This window comes from Aythya ferina (genome assembly GCF_964211825.1).
Source record: "Aythya ferina genome assembly, chromosome: 11".
NCBI classification, from domain to species: domain Eukaryota; kingdom Metazoa; phylum Chordata; class Aves; order Anseriformes; family Anatidae; genus Aythya; species Aythya ferina.
In genome coordinates, this window is record NC_140307.1 from 10,352,690 (window position 1) to 10,365,031 (window position 12,342).

The 12,342-nt window shown below is 42.5% G+C and overlaps 1 protein-coding gene across 20 annotated transcripts in view; it reads right to left on the bottom strand.

The window, feature by feature from the left end:
- PDE8A (phosphodiesterase 8A) overlaps nucleotides 1-12,342 on the bottom strand; it is a 139,603-nt gene that overhangs the window by 50,009 nt on the left and 77,252 nt on the right. The window contains exon 1 of one of the 20 annotated variants that reach the window (XM_084532114.1): nucleotides 74-458. The exons of the other annotated variants lie outside the window; for them this stretch is intronic. Within the exon in view, the coding sequence (XP_084388240.1) occupies nucleotides 74-178 (105 nt within the window). The 5' untranslated portion in view covers nucleotides 179-458. Of the gene's footprint in view, nucleotides 1-73; nucleotides 459-12,342 lie in introns of those variants that run through there. 20 annotated transcript variants of the gene reach the window in all.

Sequence of the window (12,342 nt, forward strand, 5' to 3'; positions counted from 1 at the left end):
ACCAGTGATTTCCACATTAGATAATGCTCAAGTAATGCAGGCAAACAGTTTTGCTTAGGATGCAAGAACTGACCTGGGATCTTTCCTTCTCATGTGCCACTTCAAGCAATAGAGGTGAATGGCCACAAGTGCTTTTTATCACAGCAGTTCTTTGATACAAGCCATCGTTAGGTACCATCGGCTGGACTGCACGCTTGAACGTGAACAACTTTCCAATGGGGTTGGGACAGACTTTGTAAAGCAGTTAAACACAGAGAGGAAACTCTAATAGGATTGTGTAGGTTGGATTCTTTGGGAATTCCTGCTAGGCAAATAACTGCACTTTTGTGTACTTCAGTAGCTTTTATCTCTTGTCTGAGAAATAAAAACTAGAAATCAGGAATAGCGGTGCTCCTGATTCAAAAAAGGGAAACAGCGTCCACCCAATGGCCCTTGGAGTTGCATAAACTCTTCAAAGATAACTGAAGTGAAAAAGCAGGAGGAAATTGCTGTTGGCAATATAAGAAATGGGAGACCTCTCCAGGTTTAGATGTACAAGGAAAAGATCTGTTGAGCACAAAGGTGTCATTTTTACATTTGTTCCTCTTCAAAGTGAAACCACAATTGTAGATCAGATTTATTGCTTTGCACTCTAGAATTTTTCCAATAAGTAATTCTGAAGAATCGTCACTACATGCCACAGAAAAAATCTTTTTGAATTACACGCTCTATTATCTCCTTGACCTTATTGCTCCACTGCTCAGCCCTCAAATTTTCTTATCTGTGATTTTATTTATTTATCAACTTGGAAATCATCAGGGTAACACTAAAAGAGCAAGAAACATGAATCAGAGAAAAATGGCAACGTAACACCTGCAAAACAATCCAGGAACCAGCGTTTGCCTGCGTTATTTAAAAGGACCCCGAAAAGCTGACCTTAAAATTACATAGGGGGGCTTCAGATTCACTCTCAGCCATTCTTAACCAAACTGGCTTAGTTTAAATATTCTCTCTCTGGTCAGTTTTTCTAATTTTTAGACCCCAAATCTCCCCTCAGTTGGAAAAAAATCACAGTGCTTTATTCTCCCTTGTGGCCCATCATCCAATTATTGCAAATCTGTACCACAAAAAACAGAAAATACTTCTGCTGACAATGCACAGAGCAGGAGGGAATCCAGCTCTTTTCACCACAGCATTACTGGTTTTGCAGCACTGACAGCAGTAACGATTTGTTCTCAGTCAGTAATATCAGCAGGAATGTCTGAAGAATATAGAGGGAGCTATCTATTGAATAAGAGATGCCTTTTTACAGTCACTTCTCTGACCATAACCACACTCTAAATTAAATTTTGGAATATTTATTTTGTACTCCCCAGCTGCCAGCAGAAAGCAGCAAGTGTTTTCAATTCCACTGAGAGCTGTAAGGTCCAGACCCAGAGCTGTATTTCACTGCAGTCCGGGGGTATTAAAACCCCATTTATCAGAGCAGGGCACCCTCACGCTCTCAAGACCTAGTCCAAGGGTACCTGGAAGAGATGAGATAAACACAGCATTGCCAGTTCTTGCCTTTCTTGTTTCTTTTGAAGTGATTGTGACTGACTGTTCATCGATGCACTCAGAGGACAGGTGATGTAACCCAGTGCAGACCTGAGCATCGCCTGCTCCCACCACAGCCCTGCATCACTCAGCAGCACCGTACCCAAAGTGCTGAGTTTGGAGCAGGCACCGACGTGCCCTGCTGGCACCCCCTGTGCAGCCTCAGACATGTGCCCTGTGTCCATCCCACTGCCTGCTTGTACAAACAGATGAGCTCCCTTAAGCAGCCATGTCGTGTGTAGCTGTGATTAGAGAAGTGCGCACGCATGTGGGCAAATCCTGCTCAGACACAACACAAAACTAAGCCCCATGAAGCCACACTACAAGGTTTATTCTGCAGGGAATTCACAGAGCCTGGAAAACACTTCTATGCCAGCAACCTGCGGCCATTCCTACACTGAAAATATCCATGTATGCACCACTGGAGCTTAAGTTACAAGCACTGCCCAAGTGAGAAACTGCCTTGTTACACGTTAACTTGCTGTCCTGAGTAGAAGAAAAACCCTGCTCTGCATCTCAGCTGGAAAATTTTGATGAACTCCAGTTAATTCTTAATCCTGTTGAAATCTGTTCAAATACCTTGATTAATCATTTCAACTTTTTGTATGCTGCTGGTAGTGCTGAGAAGCACCATGCTGATTAAGTGCTGTGTCAAAAAATCAAGGTTTCAGCAAGGATTAGATGAAACTCAAATATTGGTGAGCAAAATGAGCTTTTTAAGTACAAGCTCATAACAAAAGCAAACCCAGCCAAAGCTCACACATATTGTAACAGCACAAACATGTCTTTATTCACTCACACATTTTACTACTTCTTCCTTGAACCTTCTTTCTTGAAAAAGAAAGACCTAAGTACATTTTCAGATTGGCAGACATGACTTATGCACATGACAGCCCTCCAGGCATGTACAAATCTGTAAGAAAGTGCATGAGACGGCAGAGGTACAGCCAGTCATAGGTTCTTGGAACTGAGACTGAGCTGGGCTGCTCACAAAAGAGCCGCTGATGCAAACTTCATGAGCAACTACAGCAGATGTAAATGTGGCAGGAACTGAGTCCAGGCACTTCAGCACCCTGACTACCAGCGCAGGTCTTCTGAAAATCCTTCCCTGGCCAAACAACCTTAGAGGCCAGCCTGTAACTTGGAGCCAGGGACCAACTCAGAGGGTCATGCTACAGACTTCTGATGGCTCTCGGAGCACAGCCTGCTCTCTTTGCAGCTCCACCTTCAAATCTTCCCAAGGGCACTGGCTGGTGCTAGAGCTCTTGGTCACAGAGAGTCTAAATGCTTGAGTAGTTTCTAACAGTAACTAATTTTCAAGCTTCTGAAAACCAAACCTTTTTGGCTTCATCTGTGCTTACTGCAACAATAACTGCAGCTCAGTTCCTCTGGATCTGGGGAGAGAGAGATGCCTGTAATAGCAGGCTGCAGGTCAGCAACTACTAGTTAGCTTTAATTGCAGACAGCAGCTCAGCTACTGCAGCATCACATTTTACACCCTCTGCTTAGAGAGAGCAGATAATCAACTCCAGCCTACTTTAAGTGCTTACACCCAGGAATTGCAGCCGTTTTACATTCTCTGACCTGCTGGCTAGCACTTGTTTACCCCCAGCTTTGCCTTATTTTAACACTGTATTTTAAGTCTGTCAAACCAGACCAGGCCCTGCACAAGGTGAGATCCGTCCCAAGGCAGCAGCAGCAGCCATAGGCACAATACCCGTTGATGGGGAGGTTGTTCTGCTGAGTGCCGCACACAGTTCAGCATTGGCTACAAACAGTCTGTGTGCTGTAGCAGCTAAATTGAAAACACTGCAATTGCTCATAGAAATATTTCATGTTTCCAATGTCCAGAGATAAGAGCATGTTTGGTAAACAAAAACAACTGAAATAAGCTTAAAAATACAGACCCAAACAACTGTGACTGATCTGATTAAAGTACAACGAACTCGACATTGACCTGATTTAACCCGGTAAAGTACTGCTCACCATGAGTCATTCACATTTTACCAGAACAGAATCTACAGGAACACTCTGGTCATGGTTGCTGGTGTTTTGCTTTGTTTTTCCTTTTCTTCCTACAGCTAGAGTAACCTTAAATGAGTTTGCCCAGTGAATAAATGTACTAAGGAATACAGGGCAGAAATAACGACAGCTCGATCCACACGCTCCCTATGGTGATAAACTGCCTGGTTGGAGCGTGGGACACATCAAAGCAGCCTGCATTCCACAGGTCTCCTATTTGCTAGAGGTCTCATATCTTGGCTTTCTCCAAAATGCCTCTCCTACCATTACCAATTGGAGAGGAGAGCAAACCTAAAAGGGCAGAGTCAGCCCTCCAAACTCCCTTTGCCCATTAACTCCCATACAGTACTCCTGCTCTGGTGGGGCAAACACATTCCTTTTTCAGCGTGATTTCCTTAAGTCACTTTTTTATGAAGTTTTTTTTTGTGGGATGTTTTAAAGCAGAGCTCTGGGTAGCCCGAGGTAACCCTTGTCAGCGCCAGTACCGCTTACTGGGCTGTCCCAGGGAGCTGCAGGGGCACTTGCAGAAATGCTCCTCCATGACCCACAACTGCTCCAGCACTTCCCACCTGCTGAAGATGGGGCTGTGCGGGTGACAGGCGTGACTTTTCATCTGGGCATGTCATCGCCACACGCAGCCCTGGCCTCCTGATAGCATCCCTCCCCGAAGGGCAGCTGGAAGTCCTTCTGCTCCTGCTGCTTTTCTCGCCTTTTCCAGGTCTGGAGATTGAGGGAGGAGATGCGACAGCTTGTGTTTCCTGCAACTGACTTGAACAAAGAAGCGACAGAAACTTCTGCCGAATGGATTGCAGATGGAAACTGCTGTTGTGCAGCTGACATCAAAGTTTAGAAAGCAGACAATGAGAAGTGAATTCCCGTCAGCAGTTTAATACCAAGTAACTGCCTGTTCAAATAAAGACTTCAACCTTAAGGCTCTGACTCATTATAATATATAACACAGATAACTGCAATGATAAGATACAAGGCTCCATCACTGGTCTTAATGGACTACTGCCAGAAAAATTCATCGTTTTAGATCAATATTTTAACACATCATAAAAATATATTTTATTTAGTTTTAAAATATATACTTAAGCTTTGTACATACACTAGGTGTGTGATATAAATCAGTTTGACATGACTCAGTGAAGCAAGATTTGACAGTCTTGATCATAAAAAGATGCTCAGAGCATTAGGCCTGTTACCATAATCTGAATTTTGATTACTCTTAAGAAATAAAAAAGGATTAATTTTACAAAGGAAAAGGTATCCCTTTTCTCAACCTGCTGTGCTAAGCATAGATTTATCGCCCCAGAGAATGAAAGTTCAGATAAACTCACAGATTTAGACCATATCTCGAACTTTAACTGATTTAGGATCCATTAATGGCAGAAATTGAAGGTTTGCGTGATAATATCCTTTCTCAAAAACTTTAGCCAAGAACTCTTGGATACTGAAAGACAGAAAGCAACCCACTGGATATCTGCTGACACGACTGTGGCCAGGACGTTTTGTAACAGTCTTTATCACTTTCTGAAATATATAGATATTAATCCAATTCATGATCGTTTACCTATTTCTTTCTCACTGGAAATCTACCTAAGTAGAGAATTTAAGCCTTAGCTTCCTATTTTCCATGCACATTCTGCTAAACACTTAACATCACTGCTCTAATGCTCCTTGCAGACCTTGACGGCATCGTTTTGTTACAACAGTTGGCATCAGTGCAAGTTATATACAATGCTAGCTGAGCAAATCTTCCTAACATACCACAATTGTTTACAGCATAAAATGAGCTTTATAGTCCATGGGTTGGATTCCAACCTAATTGAAAATTCAGTGTAATTCCACCAAACACAAGGAGAATATGTTGGATTTACTTCAGTGTAAAGGAAGTAAGAGCATGGCCCCAAAGAGTTTGCTGTTTGGAGGCCACAACAGTTAGAATGAAGAATAGGAGGGAACAAAGCATCCAAGGTTATCTGCCTTTGCTCAACAGATTCAAGGACAGACGTAAGCCAGGCTCTTAAAGACCTGGAGCTGTACATAGCCAGATTATTCTTTGCTGAAATACGGAGACAGAGTTCTGAAAGGCAACTACAATCTACCAAAACTGCTGTTCAACCTAAACGAAACCTGTTAATTCCAGCCCTTGATGTTTTTTTCCTATTTTTGTTTCATAAAAGATGTAGACAAATGTCACAGACTCAATAATTTACATAATGTAGCATTCTGACTCAGTGCAATTTGCTTTGATAAAATCTAGCATTTACATTAATCTAAATCTGGTTCCCACTGATGCATCTCTGTCAATAAAACAATACAGATTTATATCTGTATTTCAAGGTCTGAAGATGACCTGAGGTTCTGGTCTGATGTCTTTTTTTTTTTTTTTTTTTTTAATCTATTTTCAGTTTTAAATTAATTCCTGAAAGAATTGTTTATGATGCTGCCATTTAACGATACAATAACCAACATAAGCGATGAGATAACACACCCTCTGCTCTCTTAATCTGCTTCTGAAGTTTTAGTAACAGTTATGAATCAGTTTCACATAAATTAGCTCTTGGGAGCCAAACTCTGGCCCCTGATTCACATCATTAGGAACAGAGAATTTGGAGAGTTTGCAGTTTTGTGAGAAGCTTTATGAGCGTAGTGAGTTGCCAAACTCTCGAGCTAGCCTGCTGACCGTATCAGCCATGAGCCCCACCTCAGTTCTGAGCTCCTGATGACACCTTCACTGCTCCTAAAATCCAACCAGCAGTCTGGAGGTGAGCTTCAGGTTCTCCCAAGTCCCAAGAAAGTTAACTAGGAGATAGTTACATGAAGCTGGGACTCATATATCAGGACAAAGCAGTAAACATTATGACTACTCTAACATCACCAGGGCATCAAGCCACTGGAGCTCCTTGAGACTTCACCTCCTCCAGAGATCTGAATCAAGGTTTAATGTGAACAGCCTGACAGAGGCCCCTGAAAGAATAACACAAGCCTACTTAAACAAAGTCAGGATGACCAACTGTCTGTCAGTTCTGGAAAGTACTGCGATTTTGGCTGTTGGTCTTGTTGCAAAAGAAGCCTCAACATTTTTGGTGAAACACAGCCCCACCCGGGAGAGGCAAGGCCGAGGGGAACACTTCTGATGTTTGGCTGTGCCCTGATTCTCTGCGGTCTACACAATCCAGCCATGATTATATATATGTTTGTTTGCTTGTTTGTATTCTGGATCTAATTCGCCACTGCCTTTCTTCAGTGTTAGCCCAAATGCAGTAAGTAAAGCTAAATTAGAACAAAACTTGAGTAATACTGTCATGAAATCAGCCTTGCTGCCTTCTGGCACACTTTAGACACAACTGAGGACTCTTGTTTTGTGCCTTTTATAAAATCTCCCTTTACTCATTATAAGAAATTACTATTGCCATGCTGCAGAAGTCATGCAGAATCATTCACTATCAGAAGTGAATCATTCCATTACTTTGGGGAAAAATTAATGATGCTGTCCAAAAGGGACTTTTATTCTTGTTTGCAATGTGGTAAGGCCTGGGTGGCCTCTGGCCCAGACCAGTGGCCCACTGTGGTAAACTCCATACAGTTACAAACAAAAAAGCAGCCAGTAATCTCTACCATTGTTAAAGGTCAGAACTTTAACACAGAACATGGCAACAACTCTGGGGACTGCTTCAGCTTTTGCAGGGTATTTAAATCAGAACTGAAATGTCCTTATCGCTTAGCAGGCCTACAGCACTGTTACACAGATCTCAAACCTGCACAGAGCCAGAAACCATTGGTGTTTCCATTTTTACATGCAGAGGACAGGAGACACTGAGAAAGAGCCTCACCCCACCCAAGGCCTAGGCCCGCTGCCCCCCTCTGCGTGGCCTCAGGTCGCCACACGTCCAGCCCAACAGGCAGCACGAGGCACCGCTGACACTGGCACCACCAGACAATCCCTGGTATCTGGAAAACACCCACTGATTTCTGAAATCCAAAATGATAGTTTCTGATACTTCAAACACCATTTGGGTTATCACTCGGCAGGACAAATATTCCTGTAGGTTTTTAAGGCAAGTAGATATAACTAGCAAGGTGGCCATGCAAATCTCATGTCAATGTACTTAAGTTTCCTTACCCTTAATGTACCACACACAAAAAGGGACTGAATAAATCATAGTCAAGGAAGAAAAAGAAAGAAATCTATTCATGAATCTACACCATTTTTTCTACCCAAAGAGAATGATGTTGAATGGAAACCAAAAGCAATTCAAAAACAGCAGGTTGTATTTGCTGCAGCATCTACCCAATCCAGAGATCTTTTATAGATCTGCATGATATACACAAGTACATTAGACTTGAAATATCATCTATTTGTTTTGCCTTCAAATATGAAAAATGTGAATTGTATGCTTCATAACAGCCCCGGAGATGTGAATAGCCTGGTCTGTGCCCCATGGTCATCATTTTGTCAAATGTTTTTATGACCAACTAGCACTGAGTTCAAAATGCCCTAAACCTTCACCATCTTACAATCTGAGATGGCTCGCTGGGGTCTTTACTCAGGCTCCCCGCTTTCTGACTGAAAGTTTTTCAGGAAGTTCTCCATACAGGCCACATATGCACAAACCTTTGCCTGGAGGCTATGAGCTTGCCCTGCGTTGGATCCCTGGAATGCTCACTCAACTATAGCCAAATATTTCTGTGTGGCGAGGCCATGCTGTAAAGCATTTGTACTTATATCCTGGCGCTAAAGAGAAAAACAGCAGCTTAAATGACCTGGCTTGTACTTTAGAAGAAATTTTTAAACCCTGTAATAATGGTTTGCTATACATAGGCTGCAGAAATGGATGCCTTTATCAAGGCAAAAAAAGTAGTAAGAACATTTTCAGCTGTTCAAAGCCAAACATGGTTCTTAAGCATATAACTTTTTGGAGAGTTCAGCTCAAGAACGTGCAACATGCAGAAAGTGAATTGCTTCAGATGAGAAAAGAGGATATCTACAGGGTATTAGCACCTGACTCTATGTTTAACTTGTTTTTAACAAAATTCAACTGTCAGCTTGAATACTCAGCACTCCAGAGAGCACATGTCTTCCAAAGTCAGATACCCTTGATATTTTGGGGTTGCTTTCAAATTAGGTTCGTGATTACCTCTGTGAGAAGCTCCTTTGCAGCAGCTGAGCAGCATGTGTGGGTGGATGTCAGAGCTCTGGAGCTACCCCCAGCAGCTATCCCCTTGTACCCCAACAACTCAGAGACTGCTCTCTTTTCCCCTCTGCAGTCAGGACCAGCCATGTTCAATCTCACAAAATGCTTTAAAGGCAGCCCCACAAAAACATGAGTCTAGAAATTCCCAGAGGCTCAGAGGCCTATTTCCTTGCCTCTTTACCCCTCACCTGACACAAGTCTGGCTGCTCCCCTGGCAGGGAGAGCTGTAACCAAGCTCTGGGGACAAGTTAGTCCCTTACACACTGCTGTCCATATAACTGGCATGGATATTACAGTTTCAGTGTGCTGTCCTCTCACATCTATTGGCAGAAATAATCTCTACCCAAATGTAAGAACTAAAGACTGAAAATGCAACGGTCTTCAAGTCTTGTGGTCTTAAATTTCTTAAAGCAAAGCAATTGGTCTTAAAGTCAAGACAAATGATCAGCCAAGACAAAACCAGAACATGTTTGCAAACAAATAAATCCAGCATTGGCTTTCCCAACATCTTCGTCTAACTCAAAAAGATCTCATTCTCCTACTGCTGCCTCAGGTGTATTCATGTTGCAGGCCAGCTGCAACATGAATACATTTTCCATCCCCACAGTTGTGCAGACGCTTTCACACAAATACTACATTCTTTAGACCCAGAGGGAAATTCTTGCTGCCTGCACTTTCGCAGTTGAGCTGCACAGCACTCTGGGAGACTTAAATATGGCACAGTAGTTCTGTTGTTTAATAACATTAAAACTGCTTGTTCTCTTGTGATTCTGCAGAAGCCAAAAGATCCTGGAGTGTAGCAGTAAGCACTCATCTGTTCTATACCTATCAACCAGTTTTCTTCTTCCTAGTGGCTCCCACTTGTTGGTTTTATTTTAGAGATGACTACGGATGCATCAGGATACAATAGATCTCCACCACTGTCACTGTGAGGTTTATGTTCCTCTTTACACATATGAATTTCATTGGCATTTTTCATTGAACCATCTGGATTTAAACAGACTCAGCTGACTAAGAGGAAATTCCAGTTTATCAGGAAGATTTCCAATCACTGTTTCTTTATGTCAAACAAACCTTTCATGCCTACCAACACTGTAATTGCCACAAACAGACCAAGTAAAGCAAGAAAGTACAGTACAAAAATAGCATAAACCTGTCAGTGGATCTGCTAGACTTTCAAGAAGATCTCTGTTTTGTCCCAAGCCTCCACTTGTTGAGGAACAAACTTGCTTTTTGTTGTCATTAACAACCCACCGTTCACACTGATATGGTGGAAGCCATGCAGCCCCAATGAATTTAAAGTCAGAGCAAAACCACATCACACAAAGAGCACAGGTAAAATCACTCATGCAACAGGCTGACAGCACATCCTGCCTTCCGGGAATCTGGGCATTCTCAGTTACACAACTTAGAAAATTTAAGAAAATCTTTGTATGAATTTCCTCACTGAAAGGCATACCTGAAATGAAATTGTGGGAAAGGACAGTTCAGGCTCTACTGACTGTACATTTTTCTACCTGCTGCCACCCTTTATCATAAAAGAATACATTTCCCAAGCAGTGTCAAACAGCCTGCATCAAACTGCTGCCAGATCACAGCTGCACAGGGAGCAGGTTGAGATTACCCCTCCTGACTGGCTGAGAACCACACGCAAGCCTGTGTGACTGCTAACTTATCTCCCAGATCTCCAGCGCTGGCCTACATGGGCACTCTGGAAGCACGGGTGTCTGTGGACCTGCTGGACACCATGGGCACGTGTTGGCCTGGCCCCCAAAGTGAGCTCTACCCACCTCCAGCAAGCATCAAGGCACTTGTGCTCTGTGCAGCATCCTGCCTGAGACTGCTCTCAGCAACAGCAGACACAGGCTCTAGATTTCATGGTCAGAGTAATGAAAAAGTCAGTGGGGCAGAGACCAGTACAATGAAGAGAAATGTTCAATAATGATAGTAAACATTGTGTTTTTGTTTACTGAACCAAGGTTTGCCAAGCTGAACGTAACTGTCTATTAATAATGGAGAAAACTACAAGAGATGTTCTTGGCACTGAAACCTTTTCTAAATAGAAAACGTTCTCTACAATATAGGACAGAAGAGACTACAGGCATATTCGAGGTATCTTTTAAATGTAACACTAGGAAATTCACAGCAGTGTGTCCTTTTTTCACTCTTTAGCATTAATTTTGCTCGTTCACACCAATGACTACTCCAACAGGGTAACTCCAGGTTTTAAAAGGAAGAAAACAGAAAAAAGTATTTATGACTGCCGGGGATCCCTTCTTTCTTTTGACCAGTAGGAACTTTACCAGCTGAGAGGACGAGTGACTGCTTTCCTGTAATACAGATGCCTCTTCATTTCTGAGGACCTACCGGGTAGCCTGAAACCTGACCCGGGCCTTGTACTTGTGCCTGGTTCAGTAACACACAGTGCTTCTGCCAGCCCACAGGGCTCCTTGGGTATTACAGGCTCAGTAGATGGGATCACTTTTTTTTTTTTTTTTTAATTAAGTACAGTAGAACCTTTTTACAGTTACGCCAAACTAAACTTTGCATGTCTTTTCTGGAGTGTTTTTTTTTCATTATAATCAGAGTCACAATTAAGCAAAATTGGATGCAGCAAAACCACTTTTCATTCTGGTTCTGCTGCAAACAGAATATCACTATCTAGATTTGTGGTAGGCACACTCCAGCACTTCATTTTATTTAACTAAAAACAGTGTTTAAAAAATTTAACTGTATTACTATTTTTGCTACAAAGCAATCTCCACATGCTCTGCCTACAAGTAACTTTTCCTTTACAAACAAACTGTTGGATATACCAAAGGTGACGGTGCTGGTATAAAATGAGTTAGTATGGAGCATGCTTTTCCCTCTAGAAATGCCTAAGCGACCAATATGTTACCACCTCCCTGTGAAGTTTCACAGGACCAAAGCTGTGGCAACAGAGCAGAGCAGCTTCCCATGGGGCAGCTCCCTTTTAATCAACAACCCTTAAAGCTGCCCCTGTAGTTGATAACTGACAAATTCAGCTAGGTATCAGATATCCAACAAGAAAAAGTCCGGCTCACGGTGAAGTTTGTTGACTGCACAACTATTGGAAATACTCACTCTATGTGTATTATTTGTATTTCTCAAAGTACAAGAGCCATAATTGTGCAAATAATCATATATAGATGTTGAATAGCCTTACATAAATTGTATCTTTTGCTTAACCTTGAGATTTCTAGGGAAGAGGGACAGCATTTGGAGATACCCGCAGCAGATCCTTTCACCTGTTACAGGATGGCAGTGAAGCTTTCAGAGAGCCTTGCTGCAGCGGCAGATTTTCAAGGAAAGGTCTGCAACACACAGGAAGAAGAGCACAGGCCAAGACAGAAGGTGAAAAAACACTGAATAATCTATAATGTAAACACATGCACTGACTGCACAGCTAGCTGGCAAACCACACAGATGCACAGCTAACTGCACTGTAAAATCACTACCACTTCAGAGCACAGAGCTAGAGGTGGGTAAGAGGCACAGCTGGTAAAGCAAATATGGGCCCTTC